The sequence below is a fragment of the Callorhinchus milii genome, unplaced genomic scaffold (assembly GCF_018977255.1).
Source record: "Callorhinchus milii isolate IMCB2004 unplaced genomic scaffold, IMCB_Cmil_1.0 Scaffold5, whole genome shotgun sequence".
NCBI classification, from domain to species: domain Eukaryota; kingdom Metazoa; phylum Chordata; class Chondrichthyes; order Chimaeriformes; family Callorhinchidae; genus Callorhinchus; species Callorhinchus milii.
The window spans coordinates 47,787,904-47,809,301 of NW_024704746.1; the positions used below are offsets into that span (position 1 = coordinate 47,787,904).

Here is a 21,398-nt window from a genome sequence, read left to right on the forward strand (position 1 = left end):
CGGCGACTCACAGCAACCGCTCCAGCTCGCGGCGCCGCGCCGGCTCCAGCCTCGGCCTCCGCTCGCGACCGCGCCTGAGCCTTGGCGCGGCGACGCCTACGCAGGCTGTCAGGTCGCTTGGGGAAGCAGAAGCAGCCGTCGCCCGAGCTCTTCGACGGGTCGGATGGTGGCGGAGGCTCACTCCGCCTAACGGCCGCCCGGGATTGAGATGGATACCTCGGGTCGCGGCCGCCGCTACAGCCCCTGACAAGAGAGTGGAAGATGTAAGAGAGGAAGAAGCACGTTAGGTTGGAGCGGGTGAGCAGCAGCAGCAAAGGAGGGGGCGTGATAACCATAGGGGTCCTGGTCCGCCGGTTGCAGATCTCTATGGCAACGCGGCGACGCGATAAGCCGCTCCGGGGACGCGGGGATTTCCGGAGAAGCGATTCGGGAGGACTCGGCAATTTCCGGAGGGCGAGTGGGAGCGGAGGGGTGGGGGATGGTGAAGGCGAGGGAGAGGGTGACACTATGGCGGGGATCGGGGGAGGAAATGTGATCCCGCTTGAAATGAACTTTTTAAAAAAAATAGGCTTTGTTACCGTAAATACCGATGTCATTTAAACGCGTTTACAACCAGTAAATAACTATATATATTTTGTTTTTCTGTACAGGTGAGAGCTTGAACGACTCATCAGGTCGTCGTTGCTGCTCGTGTGCTGCGAGGATACTTACCGAAGGCAAACATGTGGACCAAACAACAACAGATTGGGAGCCTTTCAATTGTGTTTGTGTGTGTGTGTGTGTGAGAGCTATTTATTTAAAACCACTGACCCAACCATTGCTTGTTACTGTTTTGGTATCCGAGCGCCTACTGCGAGTTTTCTCGCCGCACCACTTCTGTTTACCGAACAGTAAGTCGAAACCCGGTCGTTGACAGTCGATCGGCGGTCGCTTTCCGAGGGTAATAAACCCCACCAAATGAACCAATACCTTTGGTCGTTCGTGGAACACTAATTGGCTGCCACATTTCGTCCACAAAATATGCAGTCAATCCACTTCACAGTATACTCCGTGAAGCGCTTTTGGACGTCTAAACAACTTAATAAGGCGCGATATCAAATGCAAGGATTATGATTATTATTTATGAATACTTAAATCTGAAAAACACAACGGCCTTTAAATCTGGACCATACAGATTACATCTCAGTGGTTGGCAAGTATTTTTTTAAACCAGATGTTCAATTGTGTTAGGCTGCATTCTGAATGCCTATCTCAAATTACCATTGTTTTAGTGCCCATCCCAAGATTGGTGGTATATTACCCTGTGGAAATTGCATTTGCGGTCCTGTTGGCTGGTATATTTCTTCCACCACAAATGGGTCATGATCAAATTATGCATTGAATTGCTATAAATAATAGCATAATTTACAACAATCCCATGATGTTTAGGGCACTCTGCAAAACTTAACTACCAAATAAAAACAATTTTCCCCAAATTCTACAAGAGTATTAAATTTTAAGACAATGTTCATAAGGTTTAGCCCAAGATTGTTTTGGGCCCTCAGATTACAGAATACATGTAATAAGTACAATTTGAGATCAATTTGATATGTTGTATATTCTATTTTGTCCTTTTCAAAATATATCTTGTTATTAATTCAGGAGAAAATGAAGCAGTGCTCTTCAGAATAGAACAAAAGGATTGTAGATTTAGCTGATGTACCAACAAAGTAGATATGAATGGTAAAAATGGGATGAATCAAAACAAATCAATTGCTTATCTCCCAACATTTAGAAATGGAATCATATTTGGACGTTCATATGATTTCATCTTTTATCACTTATAAAAGGTAGATATTGGGTTAAGATGCATACTATTATTTTAAAGTTAACCTGCAAGAGAATCAAATATATGAACAATGGTCGTTAAAAGAAACTTAAAATAATGTAAATAAACCACTTGAAAATTTTGTTTGTTTTAATTTTTGTGTCATATGGGGTATCATATTCATGTGATTACATTGATCACGTGTAAAATGATGTAAAAGAAAGGTTAATCAAAATCCTCAGAGTAAGGAGTATGTAACATTTGGTTAATACACAACTTGTTTACTAAGAAATGTTACAAATCTGAGCAAAGACATTGGACGATAACAGGAATGGAACGTTAGGCCTTGGCTTTGGTTCTGATCCGTTATTATTTTATTGCAACAGTTTTGTTTTATCCCAACAGTTTTGGAAAGTCGTTGACATTATCTAATGGCTTCTATTCAATAAAGGATTTGTGATGGCACCAGTAGACTTTTATTTTCTCTTCCAAGATATTGCATTAGGCAAATACATTTTAGGAATCCTGCAGATTTTCAAGGTAGATAGGATGTAAAGAATAGAAATGCGGTATTTCTACTAAATTGGTAATAATCAAAAATTAATTCAAAGACCTTTGAGTCTACTATTTTAATTACATGGTTAAAAATTGACACTAAACTGCCTATTGCCCTTACCATTACTTTACTGGCACATATGCATGTGCCAGATACTTGGCAGATCAGCACCTGGATGTTCAGTGCTCTCAGATAATGCAGATTTCATATTTTGGAATAGGATTATAATTCTGATGATGGATGTCCTGTACTGCTCTAAACTGGATGAACGTATAATGGCAGTTCATCATCTGTTCTTAAACCCACTTCTGTAATTCGCATTTCCCTTATGACAAACATTGTCTTATAAAAATATCTTATTTACCATGATCAGGTTTTTTTCATTCTTATTAGTATTGTGTTGGAATATTCCATATAATTCTGGTCTACAAAAACAATTACATATTTTTAATTTTAAATTCCAGATTCATAATAGCTATCATAGCAACTACCGTATGAGTAGACAATTGATTTTCGTATAAGAGCAGCTGTAGTAGAAACATAATGCAGTGGTCAGTCCATATTATGCACTGCTGCGGTTTTGCGAATGAGCCTCTGGGTTAGCAAGGAGTTAGGCCTAAAAGCTTCTCGCTCCACTAACAAACATCTGTAAGGAATACAATAAAAAAAAATATTGTGTTAAACTAAAAAGCCAAAATGATCAGGCCTAAAAAAGAGTTAAATTCATATTCCTATCGCATTTTGAATTTTTTGGAACAGTAACTGATTGATTGAATGCCTATACGTGCCTTTTAATGAGTGTAATATCATGATATCACTTAGCAGCATTGAACAACAGGGTAGCTTGGAGACATTGAAGTTCTGAAGTGAATCACTCTTTCAGCATTATTTGTGCTGCCAAGAGACACAAGTGGAATCATCACACAATGAAATGATGTTCACTCCAAATCCAATCTTTGAGTCCAGCTTTAAATATACTTAAAAACAAGAAACCTGGATTCCTGACAAGCTGAGCTAGTCTGTGACCCAAGTATCAGGGACAATTAAACACCAACCCAATGCATCATCTCATTTCCAATGAAGCAACCTTGGTAATGGTTTAGTTATCTGGCCTAACTTCCTTGATCAACTTTAAAAGAATAACTTAATAAATAGTTGTTCAGATCTGGAATTCATTGGCTGAAAGGGTGGTGGAAGCTGATTCGATAACAATTTTCAAGAGAATAGATAATTATTTGGGGAGGACAAGTTTGCAGGGCTATGGGGGGAGTGCAGGGGAGTGGGATTAATTTGGACAGCTCTTTCAAAGAGCCGGCACGGATACGATGGGCCAAATGGCCTCCTTCTGTGCTGTATAATTCTGTGAAATCATTTATCAATTATTTAGCACACACTGTACCTGGCTAGTTTCTGGTGAAATCTGCTTTCTGATCTTATAGCAGCGTGGATCAGCAACTGGTTGAAGAGATCTCTCTGCATGAAAGAAAGTTACTTTAATGTACAGTTCAATATTCAGTTGAAAATGTATTGCTACAAGCTATTTTATGAAACGCAGTATCCTCTTCCCATCAAATAACAATTCAATCTCATTGCAGGTTCCTGTCATTCACCACTGCTTTGCCACAAAACCACCACTAAGAAAAGCAAAGGGTAAAGTTGTAAGAAATGCATTTTAATTGTTTTTAAATTTATGAAGGATAATATATCATGTTAGATGTTGTCTAACTGAGGATAATATAGTCTTCCTACAAGGCAATACCTTAGGACAAGCAGCGGGAAAGCTTGCCAGACAGCAATATCAATGGCAAGTTATGCGGTTTTAGCTGGTTACAATCCAGCAGTACCCCAACACACACTCTGGAGTTCCCAAGCCTTCGCTCACAGGATAGTCCTCCAGGGAGAGAGTGTTCATTCCATTCAAACTATCTTATCTCTGGGATTTTCCATATGTAGGTGAAATGCATGGAAATCTCAGCTTGGTTTGGATACTCTTAAGCATGGTGATGGATTTCCGCATGTGTCAGATATCCGTCTCACCATAAGAAAATCTCAGATGAGATGACGCTGCAAACTGATAAGCTTTGTTCCCATTGTTCATAACGCAGCCTCAATCCCTGATGTGTTACTGCCTAATAACAAACTGCAGGTTGTGTATTAACCATGTGTAAAACACACATAAACTGACAACATTTAGTTCCAATACCATTGCAATTTAAATCACATGGCACAGTTCCATGTCATGTGATTCAATCACAAAAGCTCCAGCAGTGAGGGTTAAAAAAANTGTCCAAACCATGTCAGAATAAACACAGTAATCACAAATTGTCGGTACAATTGCGGTTTCAAATCAGGAGCTCAAATCTGTTCAAATACCTCACCCATCTTGGCAATAGTACCTAAATGCCAACCAATTTGTTCACCTATATCAAACCAAAAAAGTTTTAAAAGCATCTCAACAATGAATTTGTGTGACAATATGAGTTACATAGGTACTGTCTTCACACTACAATTTGTTGCCTGTGAAAACAGGGTATGTGCCACAACTCCAATATGCCATTTTATTCGAGAAAACTAGATAAAGTACATTCATTTTGACTGATAATATTGGGTCATCCAGAAAGGAAACTGCACAATACCTGAGCGTTGCTTCCCCCAATGTTTTGGATCTGGTAACGAATTGGATTTAATAGATTCACAGTCTGGCTATAATTTCCATTTGCAAACTCTATCATTGCCTGACATATAGGAAGTCCCAAATCCTGAGCCATGCGATGTTGATAATTCTCACCAGGAGTTCTGCCAAATATCATGAAGAAAAAAGTGAATGAACAAGTATATCACAATTAAATGTTACTGTAGTCGATTGTAGCATAACAGAAATGTGGTTACTTTTTTAAAAAATCTATCCGCATGTTCTTCAGAAATCTATTTTAAACATGTTATTTTATGGGGAGAAATTCCATCTGGGTCCAGATGTACTTTATTTATGTAATATTTCAATGAGTCTATAAAGTAAATCTGGACCCAGGTGGAATTTCTCCCTAAAGTGCTCTTTCAGACAAACAAGAGAATCTGATTTCTCACAAAAGACTGTTTTCCTTACGAGTGGAATAAATTCCACATTGAAGCCTCAATCACATATCATAAAGGGGTAATTTTACAAATACTGCAAATAATTGATTCATAGAGAGTTCGGCCGAATGTGCTGTACAAAATTAACCCAGTTAACAGGAGTGGTAACTGCACCATCTTACCAGTACGAAACACTGGTATGTTTTACAATTCTTGTCCAGCTAGGACTGCTGTAATTCCTAACGCTTTACCTTGAGAGTAAATCAACGACTCCTATTCTCATTCATAAAGTAGACGAACTAGTCAACCATAATAGTGCATTGGATTACTGTGGAACTGTATTGGCCACCCACGCCTCCCGAATCCAAGCCCCGGGTTGGGTGCATACCCTTGACTGTCCAACACTTTGGGATGGCCTCCTGACATGAAAGGCGCTATATAAATGCAATTTGTTGTTATTTTTGACCAATTCAATCTCAAATAAACCACACTTATCTTCTTTCCCCCTACCCACCCCCCCAGAAGCATATTTTTAAATACAGTATTCCAAAAAAGCAAATTATAAATGGAGAAAGGCTAAGTGGACCCACAATGATTCAAGACTGGTACTCAACTAATTGAGCTACCTAGTCTATATTATCTGAACACTTCTGGAAGTGAATCAGAAATCTCACATTTTAATTCAACACAGTGGTCAAACTCCCAATTTCTCTTTTCTTCAAAAATGAAGATGACAGTACTTGAGAATCAAACTTTTCGCTCTTTTCAGCCGATAACGAGTGCACCCCATCACTCAAAGCTGCGTTCAAATTCAGATTCTTGAGTTGCATAGGTAGTTTCTTCACACTGTGCTATTTACATGCAGATTGAAATGTGTCCACTAGAGGAAGTTCAAGAGGGAGTCTCACCATCAGCACTGCTACATTTGTATATTGTTGTTTAATATCTGTATTTGCATTTTATACCATTAGTATCTCCTTGCACCAGATCCAGCAGACAAGCTGACACGTGGATAGATATTTGTTAGGTTAGGGTAAGGGATATGGGGCAAGGGCGGGTAATTGGAGTTGAGGTACACATCAACCATGATCTTATAGAATGGCGGGACAGACTCGAGGGGCTGAATGGCCTACTGTTTCTATGACCCACTCTTATGCTTTCAGATAGCTTTAACAAAAATGTTCTGAATAAAATCTTCAAATCAAATTCTGACATATCCTTACTGTGCAACTTCTTGCAATGAGCTGATGAGCTGATTGGTTGTCTCAACATCTTTGGCTCCAAGGAAGGACATTAGTACATGAGCGTCATTGAAGATAAGAATGTGATCTTTAGCGTGCAGCTTGGTGACTCTGATGAGCTCCTTCCAGCGACTGTCAACATTAATGCCTGTGTGAAATTATAAAGTCACCAAGGAAAGTCTGATGTGTCCAGTGTTAGATTAATGGGCTAGTCATGTAACCAGTAGATTTATTTTTATGGTAAGGCAACACAGTTACTTTGTTCATCTTCCACTTCCTCCCTGTGGGGAAGCTGTTGCTTAAACAACGACAACAACTTGCATTTATATAGCCCCCTTCACATGCGGCAGTGTCTCAGAGTGGTTAACGGTGGTGGAGCTTGACGCCGAGCCAGAGGGAGGGATGAGATGACCGTAAGCACAGTTGAAGGGGAAGGTGTTCAGTCGTGATCTAAAATAAGGGAAGGAGGCGGCAAGGTGGAAGGATTGAGGGAGAGAGTTCCAAAGCTCGAGGTATAGAGGCTGAAAGAATGGCTGAAGTGGTGGATCAGAGGGGACAAAGGACAAGCAGGAGGGCCAGAGTCAGCCAAGCAGAGGCAGCAGGTAGTGCAGTGAGAAAATAGGCAGTCGGTAAGGTAGGGAGGTGCCAGGGCGCGAAGGTATTTGTAGATGATTTGTACATGAAATTGATCCGTTCTACACGTCTGCTCAATGGACTGACAAAGACTGGACTGTGGAAAAATCACAAGGGGAACTAGTGTTGCCAAACACTGGAGGAGCAGCACACGTTTCCTATTCAGCCAATTTTCGCACAGCAATCATCCCTAAACATATGGGAAGTGAATGACCAATTTTATTTGGGGTATTGCTGTCCAGGATCCTGAGAGAAACTCATTTCTCTTTTCAAATAGAGTCATGTGATCTTTAAAGTTCACCTGAACAAGCAGATGGGGCTTCAGTTTAATGCATCTCATGTGAAGGATGGCACTTCCAACAATGGTGTGGACTGAGTTCAAAGTCCCAATGGTGCTTGAACGCATATCCTTCTGACTCAGAGGTGAGAGTAAGGCCATCTGAACAAGGCTGAGACCTGTTTGACACATCTGATACACAACAGAGAAAATTGCTCTTACCTTCCATTTGGAGACGGTACAACATGGAACTCGTGTCTACAATATCGAGCATTGATGCAGATTTCATACAAGATGGGGACATCTGCAGCAAAATAGCAGTCAGTGGAAGAAACTAAAGCATCACACTGACAACCTCACATAGATAAAGTAAGCGGGAAAGAAAACTGAGGCAAAAAGGAAGTGTATCTCAGACAGCCTAAGGGATATAATAATAATCCTTACATTTGATATGGCGCCTTACCACATCGAGGCATGTCAAAGCACTTCCCAGAATATAATTGTAAAGGGGATTAACTGTGTATTTTGTGGGTGAAACACGGAAATCAATTACGTACAGCAGTGTCCCACAAACAATCGTGGATTAAGTCACCAGATTTTTTTTCGAGGGGTTATTAACATCGGAAAGCGATTTGCTGATCGACTAACAACTGGGTTCCTACTTACTGCTAGGTAAGCAGGCATGTGGAATAAGAAAGCTTGCATAAGGTTTCACCCTGCCCAGGAATCGAACCCGGGTCCTCTTGTGAGCTTGATAACAACAACACTATGGGACTCCACATCTAGGGGGGGAGGTTTGAAAATATGCACATAGAAATTCAGACATCATATCTGGATTGCTTTAAATTAATATTATACACCAAATGACTGTGACAACCTTACTGTTTTTTTAATAAAATAAATCAGATGCAGTGAATCTGTTTGTCCTGGAGAACTTTGGTGAGGAAATATTTCAATGATTAATTTTCATAAGTAGTTTTGCATGTGAAAAAAACATGGCATACACAAAAGCCACACCATGTTGTTTTTCATTCAGCGTCAGTCCACACATTGCTGGAGTTGATTTTTCAGTTATTGTTCTTAAAAAGTACACAGTGTCCATAGGCCAAATATGTTTCTAATTGCGTTTTCACAAGGACTGCACAGAAAAACATTACAACTTCTCTCTTACCAAAAGCAAAATAAAAATATAAACCCAGTATCCCCTGTTAAACAGATGTTTTATCAAATAGCTTCTCCGTTCAGCAACTTAAAATTTGTGTACTCACATTAACATCATAGAGCGTTAGTGCTGCTTCATATTCACCCTAGGTGCAAAGGAGAGTTGTTAAGCAGGCATTATCTACTCAGCGCGGCTGTAAATCCAGTTGAGCAGTTTCAGGGTGGGGCATATTCTGGCATCAAGCACTCCTGGAGTGAGTGAAGCATTGTGACATGTCTTCTTCTCTGACCCAAACGTACCTTTAATCTATTTAATGAGTGAAAGTCCATTGATCTCAAACTTGAGAAACAAAGTATCGAGTGGAAGAGGTATCAAATGACTCGATAAGTAGCAGATTGTGTCATTAGTGTTTGGTGCATTTGGTGGCCTTTAAAATGTTTTCGTGGGATAGGAAGACAGGGTAAAAGTGACTGTCAATGCATTTTCTTCTTTTCGACCACACACAAGAAAGAGGTAATCAGTTATTATCTCAGTCTGTTGATTCATTCTCTCTCATGGCCTTGCTCTTTCCTTCCAAAATTACAAGATAAATAGGGAGAAATTATTTCCTATGGTCTATAAATCATTAAGTCAAGGGTGCAAATTTTAGATTACCAAAAAAACACACAAGGAGAGGTTAGGAGATTGATTTTTCTACACAGAAGATTATTAGGACATGGAATAACCTACCAAAACGGTGGTTGAAGCAGAATCCACAATTGGACAAGAAATTTTAAAAAGAAAACTATGAAGATTATGGGGAAAATAATTGTTTTTGGAGAGCAGCCTCAGAAATGATTCTATGATTTTATCCCCTGAAGCAGAGAAAGGGAATGGCAGTACACGTTCACTTCTGGCCTGTGAGGGAATTCATAAGTCATTTTAAAGTGGGATCAATTACTCTAGTGTCAGTAAGAAAGAGACACATTCACCAGTTCATATTCTGACATGAAGGAACATCCTTCATTCCTTCTTACAAGGCAGTATTAAATATTAAATCTTTATGGTGCATCTAAAATGTCAAATAATAGACTGACATGATCAGAAGACCAGGGTGCAGTGGGCAAATGAGGTGGATTTCATGTAACTCATTTACAAACCTTTTCAATGTGGCAGAGTGCCCAGTGCCAGTAATTATGACAGGCAAGCAGATCACAGTCCTGTGAAAGATCAGAAACACAATGACTGCAAACAATTCCACTTAAAGCAATTTGATACCTACCCCCTCCCCCACCACCCCACCCTCTTCACGCACACCATTCCATGTTATCATGCCTCTTCATAGCTAACCATTCCATGCTTCAACCTTTCACAGGCCACAACTGACTTTTATTCCAAAGTCATCCTGGAAGCAAACTACAATCCAAAGACGAGGTCCTGGATTTCTTTGCCTCAAAAATTGAAAACATACGCTTGGCTGAATCGTCTTCCTCACCCCCATGTCCTCTTCCATCCTACTCAAACCATTCACACTGCCTTCTCCCTCCATCACGGCTCCTGCCACTCCCCCCACCCCTCCTTACACTCCTTTGCCCCCACTTCCTGCAGCTGAAGGTGGACAAGACAGAAGCCATACTCCTTGGCTTCCATCAACGTCTTGACTCCTGCAGATCGGAACTCCTCAACCTCCCTCACAATCACCAAAACAGTACACAACCTAGGCATCCAGTTCGACCCCCAGCTGTCCTTCCTCCCCCACATCTGGTCCCTGACGAGGACCGCCTTCTTCCACCTCCGCCACATTGCCCGCCTCCGACTGTACCCCAAATGCAGTCGAAACCCTCATGCACACATTTGTCACTCCCGCTTGGATTACTCCAACGCACTTCTCGCCGGTATCTCCAGCCCCACTGTTCACAAGATCCAGCCCATTCAAAATTCTGCTGTCCGCATATTGACCCGAACCAAACTCTGTACCCACATCTCACCAGTTCTGGCCAGGCTCCACTGGCTCCCCATCACCGAACAGATGGACTTCAAGATCTTTACACTTGTGTTCAAATCCATTCACTCCCTGGCACCTCCCTACCTTTCCGACCTCCTCACTCCCCAATCCACCACCCGCGCTTCTGCTCGACTGGCACTGGCCTCCTGCTCGTCCCTCGCACCCTCTGCCCCACCATCGGAGGTCGTGCTTTCAGCCACTGCGCCCCAAAACGCGGAAACGCTCTCCCTCAATCCCTCCACCTTGCCCTCTCACTCCCCTCTTTCAAGGCCCGCCTCAAGACTTGCCTGTTCGACCTTGCTTACGTTCACATCCCGCCACCCCCCAGCTCAGAGTCAGGCTCTGCCACTGTTAAGCCCTGATGGGTTTGGCAACCCTGATAGCAGGCATTTGTGCAATGTTTGAACCTGTTAGAACTTAGGGAAGATGTGTGACAACAATGGCAGTTGATCTCATTTCATGTGTTCCACATCTTCTTCCCTGTTGGTTAATCTATCAATAACATCATTAAAGGATTCGGCTGCTAGGTAATCCCCTGAGCTACAGTTCTGCATACATGGTAAAGACAGAACTGAAGAATATCTATTATTCTTAGATAGATTTGTAGCAATGCTCCAACCTAGCTGAACATAAATTATTGAATCCAGTATCTAACCACGTAGGTGTGCACCCTAACTTTTATATACAAAGTTATTTTAAAAACATTCTGTTCTGTGGGAGCTGTAGACCAAGCTCTGGAAATTTCAACATGGGGGTGAGCCAGGAGCTAGACTCTCAGATAGATTATGCCTGGGAGTCAGTCTGCAATAATATATAATCCACAGGTGGACTATTGGTGAAATCTTTCTGGAATAAACTGTGCCCCATAAATGAAACAATAGAGTACAGTGTTTAACAAATGAATCTTTTTTATATACTAAGGTATCCTGGTTATATCCTGGCTTACGCACAGGTGAATCGGGACTGCATGAATGTACAGCACGATATCCAGTTGCACACATTCTTAATAACAATAATAATGTTTTACCACCACCTGGGAATCGAACTCAGGTCTTCTCACTTGCGAGGTGAGCAGGTCAACCACTATGCTACAGGACTCCACATTTTTCCAGGCCTTTGATAGAATGCTGCACTTGAGCTTGCAAGTGGACATCAGGAAGTGCTGTCATTTTTCACCTCATAATTTTCCCTCTGTTCTCTTGTGGGAACTACTGACCAAAGCGCTGGCACCTCCCAGCTGCTTTGTTAAGATCAGGAACTTAGTGGAGTGGATTTGAACTTTGTGGCACAGCATATCAGTGCTCCACTGGTACACTATCCTACTTAACGCACTAGCCTTTAGTAGCGGTGGATTAGGTGCTGCCTATCTCAGAGGGCTTCTCAAGTTTACCTTCCAGTCATTCTCTGTTTGCTTCATGAACTTTAATCCACTGTCTGGTTCTGCACGCATCTCATGTACGTGGGCAATACTGTGAACAGACCAGGCATCATTTGGGTTCAAAGCCAAGCCCTAAGGTGGAGAAAGAAAACAATCCAAAAATTGAGAACACAAGAACAAAAGCGTATTGCGAAGATATCTACCGACATTCATTTTGTACGGATAATGAGTTTTCATGGGTTAGAATGTAAGAGGATTGATAATACTACAATTTCATCGTCAAGAATGTCAGGAAGGTGCATTGAAGTTGAAACAATCTGGATCTATGATAGTCAGCAATCAGTGTCATATCTTGCTGTGTGTGCATTGCACGTACATAGAGCATTGCATGTACATAGAACACTGCATCTCTGTAGATGTCTTATGTTTTATAACAAATGCAAGTATTATTATGGATGTACTTGTTTCACGGGCCAGGCGCACTCATAAACTTTGTGATTTTTTCCCTCATACCCAAATTTCTCAAACACAACACTGGTTCAATATACTGAATGCAACATCTGCAATGTTCCAAAAGCATTTTGAAAACTTCAGAAGTGTGCACCAGGAGGTTCTGTCTGAGAAGTGGATCATCAGAATGTGCATTATAATAGAGCTCTTGTAGCAATTGCAAGGCAATAATTTAATGAAGGGTTTCAAATAGTTCATGTACAGAATCAAATGCTTATTTCACTGAACGATTATCAGTTCATAAAATTCAGATACGTACTAACGCAATGACAACCTCAACTGATTTTTATATTCTCAGAACACCAGGTCGACAGCAACAGATAGTTTTGCATCATCATTATCAAGGATAAGTGAAATTGACTGATATCTAAAAGTAACATCCTTGCTGTCTTACCAATAGTGATATTTTTTTAAATTCTCACCTCTTTTGCTACTTTTTCTGCCAGATCATAAAAATTTGTCTCCACCAACCCAAATGAATACATGCCTTTCAGGAAGCTGCATAAGATCACAAAGAATTGTCAAAATAATTCTGCCATTTAATTTGGCATGCACATTCCATTGCATTAATCCATTACAATATAGCACATATAGGACAGCATTGGGGGGCTGGGTTCAAATCCAGCTTAGACTGATGGAATGATCATGTATTCCAATCTGCCAACTGTAGGTGCCTTTAGTAAAAGAACAAGACATTCTAAACTTGGTATCCAGTGAGTATCTGACTGCCCTAATTAAGCATGAAGTAATACAATACTGTAGATTCACTCAAGAAGTTACAAGGATGGCTGGTGTGAGAAGAGGTGCATTGCTAATGTAACACTTCAGTCAGATAACAGAAGCTGCAGAGAAGCCTGCATTGCTCTGTATTTCAAGTGAGATCTCAGTGGTTGGAGTACTCGCCTCTCAAGCGAGAGACCTGGATTTGATTCCCAGCAGCGTGAAATGTTGGGCAAGTTCCCTTCCACACGCCTCTGTTTACTTAGCAATAAGTAGAAACCAGTTGTTAAGTCGATTGGTGGATCGCTTATCTGGGGGTGATAATTCCTTCAAAAAACATTGGTCACTCAATCCTCGACTGTTTGTGGGACACCGCTGTGTGCAATTGGCTGTGGCGTTCGCCACAAAATATGCAGTCAATTCACTTTACAGTATCTTCTATGAAGTGCTTTGAGACGTCTCAAAGGCATAATAAGGCACTATATCAAATGCAAGGATTATTATTACTGCTAATTGTCTAAAACCATTTATACCAAAGATAATAATTTATACCAATTATACCAAATTTATACCAAAGATAATAATAGTCCTTGTATTCTTGGTGATTACCGCAACCAATTCGCACATAGCAATTTTTTACAAACAGCCAAGAAGTGAATGGATAACTTATTTTCAGTTTGCTTTCTTCTTCTGAATAACCTCATCTTATACTATTTCCCCTCCGAGACACAAACAGATAACCTGCTCCAAGAAATTGGGTCAATCCTATTCTGTATTTAGTCATAAAGGGTAATTAAGGTATTTGGCACAAAGGGTATTAGCCACAAAGGGTTGAGAAATAACATTCACTGCAATGACCTATAACTTTATCTTTGTGGGGTGGTTGGCCAGGACACCAGGAGAAACCCTCTCTTCTTTTTGAGTTGGTACCAAGGGACCTTCAACGTCTAACCGAATATAACCAGAAAACACTGAGGTATGAATACATTTAAAAAACACACTGGTGCTGACAGATAATGTTTACCACTAGGTACCTACCCATAGTGAGGAATCTGTGGCGTCCAGTGAGGCAGGACTCTTGCGATCGAATCTCTTATCTGCTGCGGGTGACCCAGGTAAAAGTATGAATCATGTGCTAGCTTCAGTGCCAGCATGTCAGTCGGATGGTCCACAAGGATCTTTTCCCAAATCTCACACGCTTTTGGAAAAGACCTAAAGGGTTGATGAGAAATTAATTTATTATTTTATTTATGGTCCCAATCATAACACTAAAAATATCTAAATTGTATTACATATATGGGGTCTACCTTGTGGTATTTCTTACTGGATCCCTTATTAATATTAATAATAATAATCCTTGCATTTGATATAGCGCCTTATCACTTCTTCGAGACGTCTCAAAGCACTTCACAGAATATTCTGTAAAGTGAATTGACTGTATATTTTGTGGGTGAAACGTGGCAGCCAATTGCGCACGGCAGTGTCCCACAAATAGTTGTGGATTGAGTGACCAATTTATTATTTTTTTTGAAGGAATTATTATCCCTGCAAAAGCGATCTGCCAATTTACTAACAACCAGGTTCCTACTTACTGTTAGGTAAACAGAAGTGTGTGGAGTAAGGAAACTTGCCCAGCGATTCGTCCTGCATGGAAATCGATCCCAGGTCTCTCATTTGCAAGTGAGTGCTCTAACCACTGAGCTACAGGAAGGAATAAAGCTGCGGAAAGTGCTTTGTGACGTCCTCTCAATTTGAAAGGCACTATTTAAATGTAAATTGTATTGTACTGTATTATCCAAGTAGTACAAATGGGAACTCCTTGTAGAAACCAGATGAACGTCACACCAACCCACAGCACCTCTTGTCTGACACAACTGGAGCAACCGTATGGGGTATTGACATGAATCTTAATGGTAATACTTATTAAGAAATACTACAAATTAAGCTCTAAAATAGCCTATAAAGTTGATTATTACCTTGGGGAAAAAAAATTCAATTTAATTTAGCTCACCTCTTACTAAAATATTCTGTATTAGTAGGAGGTGTATTCTGTATCCATTTCGGCCATAAAATATACAATGAATTTACTTTAGAGAATATATATGGAATCCTGTAGCTCAGTGGTTAGAGCACTCGCCTTGCAAGCGAGACACCTGGGTTCAATTCCAGGCAGGGCGAAACCTTGGGCAAGTTTCCTTACTCCACACAGAGCCTAATAATAATCCCTCCAAAAAACAAAACAATAATAAATTGGTCATTTTCAATCCACGACTGTTTGTGGGACATTGCTGTGCGCAATTGGCTGCCGCGTTCGCCCACAAATATACAGTCAATTCATTTTACAGCATATTCTGTGAAGCGCTTTGAGACGTCGAGAAGACGTGAAAAGCGCTATATCAAATGCAAGGATTATTATTATTATTATGTGAATCGCTTTGAGACATCCCAAAGACATATAAGGCACTATATTAAATGCAAGGTTTATTATTATTATTATAACAGCCAGTCCCAGGAACTAGAGGTCCAGCTTTATTCTCACTACGGATTGAAAGCAAATTTTGATGAACCTCCTCACCCTTTGGCAAACATTTCGAGGGCCTGCACGTGGAGGAGCTCCCGCCCACAGATGACTTGTGTCTTTGAAAGGTCAACCATCCTCTTCACGGCAGAATTCAGCTCTTCATCCAGAAAAACAGAACGTGCTGTACCAATTAGTTCCAGCCCGTTCACAATCACTTGGCCCATCACTGAGACGAGGAACAAACAAAAGGAGAACAAAGGTCAGATGGAGCAAGAGCCAAAATTAGAACAGGGTGAGAAGCCATAAGACGAACAGAAATGCAGAACGAGGAACAGAAACACAAAGAGTAATATGTTACATATTCTTAGTAGAATGTTATATATATATAACTCTCCAAATATATTGAATTGTCCCTATTTTCAGCTTGTTTTCTTCATCTGCGTATCCTCATCCCATACCATTTCCCCTCCGAGACGCGAACTGATGACCAGCTCCTAGAACTTGGGACAATCCTATTCTATACTTAGCCACAAAGGGTAATCTACTCTTTAGGAATCCCTTAGTGTTTCCTTACTCCAAATGTTTCTGTTTATCTAGCAGTAAGTAGGAACCTGGTTGTTATAACAACTTGCAGTTATATAGCGGCCTTCACATGGGGTAGCGTCTCAGAGCACTTGTTAGTCGATTTGCGAAGCGCTTTCCAGGTGTAATTATCCCTCCAAAAAACAGTTTGATCACTCCATGGCTGTTTGTGGGACACAGTTTGCATAATTGGCTGCCACGTCGCGCCCAAAAAATACAGTCAATCCGAGCTGGACAGAATTTCAAACTGTTGTGCCTAAGAAGGTCAATCTTTTCCATTAAGCAGCTTTTACCCAACCCATCTGAGATTTTGAATACAGTAAAACCGCAGGGATTGTGAAAATCTGGAACTCTCTCCTCCAAAATTCTGTGGATGCAGGATCAATTGAAGTTTTCAAGACTGAGGTGGTTAGATTTTTGTTAGGGTATTAAGGGGTATAGAGCAAAGTCAGACAAATGGAGTTGAGGTACAGATTAACCTCGATCTAATACAGGGTGACAAAAGGTCACAATACCATTACAGTGTCTAATAAGTGTTGAAGTGGAGATTTTTTTTAGATAATAGAGTAGTTATCACGACCTTTTGGTCACCCTGTAGAACAGCGGAATAGGCTGGAGGGGCTGAATGGCCTACTCCTGTTCCTATGTTTCTGAAATAACAGATACATTCACACCAACATTCATTCTCTGTTTACCGAAGTCTGGGTCTGCAACTTGAAGTCGGGATATACACCCTTCAATTCCCCCGAGACTCTGGTCGTTGGAGAAACTCACTAACTGCAGTAGGAAGGGAAAATATTAGCTTTTTGCCCTCTGAATCATTTAGATAGTTATAGTGACCATTTCTCTCTGCGAAGCAACAGGAAATGCAAAAGATTCCATGATACAGGATACAACCCATTCAAGGTAAATATATCTAGATGGAATTAATTGTGTGTTCCTCCTTTAACAATTCATTCGAGGTAAATATAGCTAGATGGAATTAATTGTGTGTTCTCCGTCTGAGTATTGAAATGTAGGTTACTTGAACTCTAACTCACTCTGGGACTAGTTAACGCCCAAGAAAAAGACGCCTTGAGGCACATATGAGACTAGAAGCACCTTGAGTACGTTTGGGAGAAGACATTTAGCAGTAGATTTAATACATTCCATCACACACTACCTCGAGACTATTGTCATCAGAATTACAATCTGTTTTGCAGTTAACATTCATGCTCCTGACGTGAAAGGTGCCAGATAAATGCAATTTGTTCTTGTTACTGTGAGGTAGTAAAAGGTTAATACGGTGAATACGTGGGATCATTGAGAGGGTTCACAGGGGTTCGGAGCCAGATATCTGTTAAATTTGTTAGCTTCAGATATCAATTTGTTTATCTTTCTTAAGGTGTAAAAATGTTGGTTAGGTGCTTTCGGTTTATGGCTTTTTTGTTAGATTTTGTGAGTTAATGGGTTTTAGGATCCTGCAGAGTTTTTTAGTCTGAAGGATAGTTAACAAGTTTTATGTTTTCAATTTGTCAAAGTATGCAGAACAGTTAAAAAGAGTCACATTAGGGGTATAAGAGGAGTGGAGTTATATGGGTGTTGTTGAGATTTGGAGTTTTAACTAACACTTGACTCTAACATTACCAATAATAAAAATTCTGAATCTCAGGAACTTTGAGGAGATGTGAATTTGGGGTATTTACTCTATTCGTTTACCCCTTATAGTGCAAATATTGAGGCTCAGTGGTTAGATATCTTATAGAGTATGGGTTATTATAGAGTATGGGATATATCAATGTGTTATATAAGAATTGTGTTTATTTTGCGTTGAATGCTCTGAAAGCGGGAATATATATTGGAGCCTGTGGGTTTGAATAAATGAGGAATTTTTTTTAATCGCCAAGTGTTTGGTGTAATTTGTGAAACCGCTCTGACTGTGCACATACTTCGATATAAAATGAGAAGAGAAGGATCACTCCTTTCAGAGTGCACCTGGAAGGAGCATGTAATTCTCACCCAGAGATAAGAGTACAGTGAAATTACTATGAGTGCTTTGGGCGGTCACTGGGTGTCTGACACATGCGGAAATCCATCACCATGCTACCATGCCCCATTGACTGACTTGCCCTTCCAAGTCCTGTTGATGAGCCAGTCTGCCTGTGCTGTCATCAGCAGTATCCTGGAGTACTGCAGACCTGCTTGGCTCTGGAACCGGATGACCAAGACTGCCACAGAGGGCTGGCTTGATTGCAACATTCTGTTGTTAAACATACACCTTGGAGCCAGTTCAGCTCCAAGGAAACCCTGCTTCGCTCCCATGAAAGGTGCTATATAAATGCATAACCATTAAAGTCTTACCTGGGTCAACAGAGCATCGTACATCTTGCAAGCTTCATTGCTTGTTGTGGAGAGTGGGAGACCCACATCCTGCCAGGCCTGGTAAACAATCAGAGCATTGCATCTGTGAGGCTGTCCTTCAACTCAACAAATGAAGAGGTAAATATCTACCAACAAAAGCCATAATTTTCTTATTTTAGTTCAAGGCAAAGTGTATAGAGGAGGGATTAAAAGGTAGTAATCTAAATCGAGGGCTTCACGTGAACTTATAAATATAAAGATGATATAAACTCCTGTCCTTTTTAAATTTTAGATGATACTGTGATTTTTCTCAGCGTCTCCCTCTCTGGGTACAACAAAAACTAACTGAAAAACTATGTTCCACTAGGCTGTGCCACTCCACTGACTTCTGCATGACTTCCGCAGAAAACCTGTTATATTTTATGCGCACACACATACACACATACGGAGGCGTGTGTTATTTAATTGTAATATACGTATGGTGTGTTATTCCAGTCTTCTGTAACATTAAATTTAATGTTTGCTTGATTAAATGTAAGATTATGGATTATTATGCATTAATTTACAATAGAACAACTGTGCCTGTACTGAACAGCAACAGCTCTGACAGCAGATCTACAAAGAATAATATATTTTCGACATATAATTTTAAAAGAATAACACTTCACTGGTCCAGAGTGCGGTCTCCTCCATACTATCTCTAAGTTCCCTCTCTGAAAATGTGCCTTACCTCACATTTTCACCCCCTCCTTGACTACCACGTGACAGCTTCTTCCTTTTCTAGCTGATGTTGCCAGTCCAGTGTCTTGCTGATCGGGGCAGTGGTAGACTGACTCACTGAAAGAGCTCAGCAATGTCACGTAATATGTGGACATCGATTTGTGGTGGGGTGGGACCACTTTGTCAGGGCGCTGATTCGTGGGGCATTCTGATAATAATACTTTGGTCGCTCAATCCACGACTGTTTGTGGGACACTGCTGTGCTGCCAAGTTTCACCCACAAAATATACAGTCAATTCACTTCACAGTATAATCCGTGAAGCGCTTTGAGACGTCTCGAAGGCGTGTTGAGGCGCGATATCAAATGCAAAGATTATTATTATTTATTATAATAATTATAATCCTGGCATTTGGGTACAGCGCCTTATCACATGATTGAGACATCTTAAAGCGCTTCACAGAATACACTGTAAAGTAAATTTCACTGTGTATTTTGTGGCCGAAAACGCGGAAGCCAATCGTGCACAGCAGCGTCCCACAAACAGCGACCAAATTATTTTTTATGTGTATATATATATATACAAATACGATAACAACGACCGAAGCCCATGAAAGGGCAGCCCTGCAGCGGCGCGGAAAGCGGTGCCCCCCCCCCACCCACGAATGCAAAACGATTATTTTAATAGTGGTTCGAGAAATGCAACTGTGAACCTGCCGAGTTTGTCTGACGCTTCGAGGAGTGCGAGAATTGAATTCACGCGGTTCGAACATTTTTCAAGTCAAAAAATAAAAGAAAACAAATTTTTTAAAAAAAGTCATCAACTTTTTCCCCTGCTGTGGGGTGGGGGGAGTGGGGGGGGGGGGGGGGGGAGACTTTTAACTGATTTACTGACGGGTTCCCTTCTCCCTCACTGAAAGCTTCCATATTGTCACTTGGATGGCGGGGTGGGGAGGGGGGGAAATGGGGGTGGGGAGGGGGAATGGGGGGGGAATGGTGGGGTGGGGAATGGGGGGGAGTGGGGAATGGTGGGGGGGGATGGTGGGGGAGGGGGGAATGGGGAATGATGGGGGTGGGTGTGTGGGGAATGTGGGGGGAGGGGGGAATGGTTGGGGGGGGATGGGGGGAGGGGGGAATGGTGGGGGGGAGGGGGGAATGGTGGGGGGGGGAATGGGGAATGATGGGGGAGATGGGGGCGTGGGGAATGGGGGGAGGGGGGAATGGTGGGGGGGGTGGGGGGAGGGGGGAATGGGGAATGATGGGGGGGGTGGGGGGGTGGGGATGGGGGGGGAGGGGGGAATGGGGGGGGAGGGGGAATGGGGGGAGGGGGAATGGGGGGAGGTGGGGGAATGGGGGGTGTTTTGCGCTCTGCGCTATTGGCCCTGTGGGGTTGGAGTGGACCGGTGGCACTGACCGCGCTCGGGGGGCTGAGGGCTGAGGGCTTACCTGGCAGTCTCTCAGGCCGGAGCACCTCATCTCTGACCGGGTTCCTGGTGACTCCTTCCCCTCTGAGCGCCCCTCCTCCCCCCCTCCTGTCGTTGCATAAGCCGACGGCAGTCCCCGTCGCTCCGGCCACTCCCCCACTGCTCCCATCGGCGGCGCTGGAGACTCGTCCGCTCCCCACACACGCAGCGGAAAGTGGGGTTGGGAACGAATGGGATCGTTCCCTCTTCCTCGGCCATTCATCACCACCCCCCACCCCCCCACCCCCCCACCCCGGACAGGTCCTGCAGTGACCCCCCACCACACCCCCCCCACCCCGGACAGGTCCTGCAGTGAACCCCCCCCCATACACCCCCCCACCCCGGACAGGTCCTGCAGTGACCCCCCACCACACCCCCCCACCCCGGACAGGTCCTGCAGTGACCCCCCACCACCCACCCCGCCACCCCGGAGA

The 21,398-nt window shown here is 42.2% G+C and overlaps 1 protein-coding gene and 1 long non-coding RNA gene across 2 annotated transcripts; one reads left to right on the forward strand and one right to left on the reverse strand.

Moving 5' to 3' along the window:
* Nucleotides 1-44: 44 nt before the first annotated feature.
* On the forward strand, nucleotides 45-2,272 carry LOC103181808. Its single transcript, XR_488247.2, has 2 exons — nucleotides 45-297; nucleotides 651-2,272. It is a non-coding gene; the product is annotated as an uncharacterized LOC103181808 (long non-coding RNA).
* Nucleotides 2,159-21,123, reverse strand: ttc38 (tetratricopeptide repeat domain 38). The gene is made up of 14 exons (XM_042335828.1): nucleotides 20,948-21,123; nucleotides 18,784-18,861; nucleotides 17,139-17,220; nucleotides 15,916-16,087; nucleotides 14,379-14,552; nucleotides 13,043-13,118; nucleotides 12,123-12,242; nucleotides 9,888-9,947; nucleotides 8,855-8,893; nucleotides 7,809-7,890; nucleotides 6,659-6,824; nucleotides 5,000-5,159; nucleotides 3,763-3,836; nucleotides 2,159-3,009 (listed from the first exon to the last, which is right to left on the reverse strand). The coding sequence occupies exons 1-14, from the start codon at nucleotides 21,092-21,094 to the stop codon at nucleotides 2,916-2,918; spliced, it is 1,524 nt and encodes a 507-aa protein (XP_042191762.1). The 5' UTR covers nucleotides 21,095-21,123; the 3' UTR covers nucleotides 2,159-2,915.
* Between the last annotated feature and the right edge of the window lie 275 nt (nucleotides 21,124-21,398).

Bases quoted from the DNA above. Each gene is read 5' to 3' on its own strand.
- ttc38 (XM_042335828.1), bottom strand. From the start codon at position 21,094: ATGGGAGCAGTGGGGGAGTGGCCGGAGCGACGGGGACTGCCGTCGGCT. The intron at 14,553-15,915 runs GTGAGGAGGTTC...TCAACCCTTTAG, and splicing joins CTCGAAATGTTTGCCAAAGG to GTCTTTTCCAAAAGCGTGTG. The intron at 3,837-4,999 runs GTATTGTGCAGT...TCTTTCATGCAG, and splicing joins TTGGGGGAAGCAACGCTCAG to AGAGATCTCTTCAACCAGTT.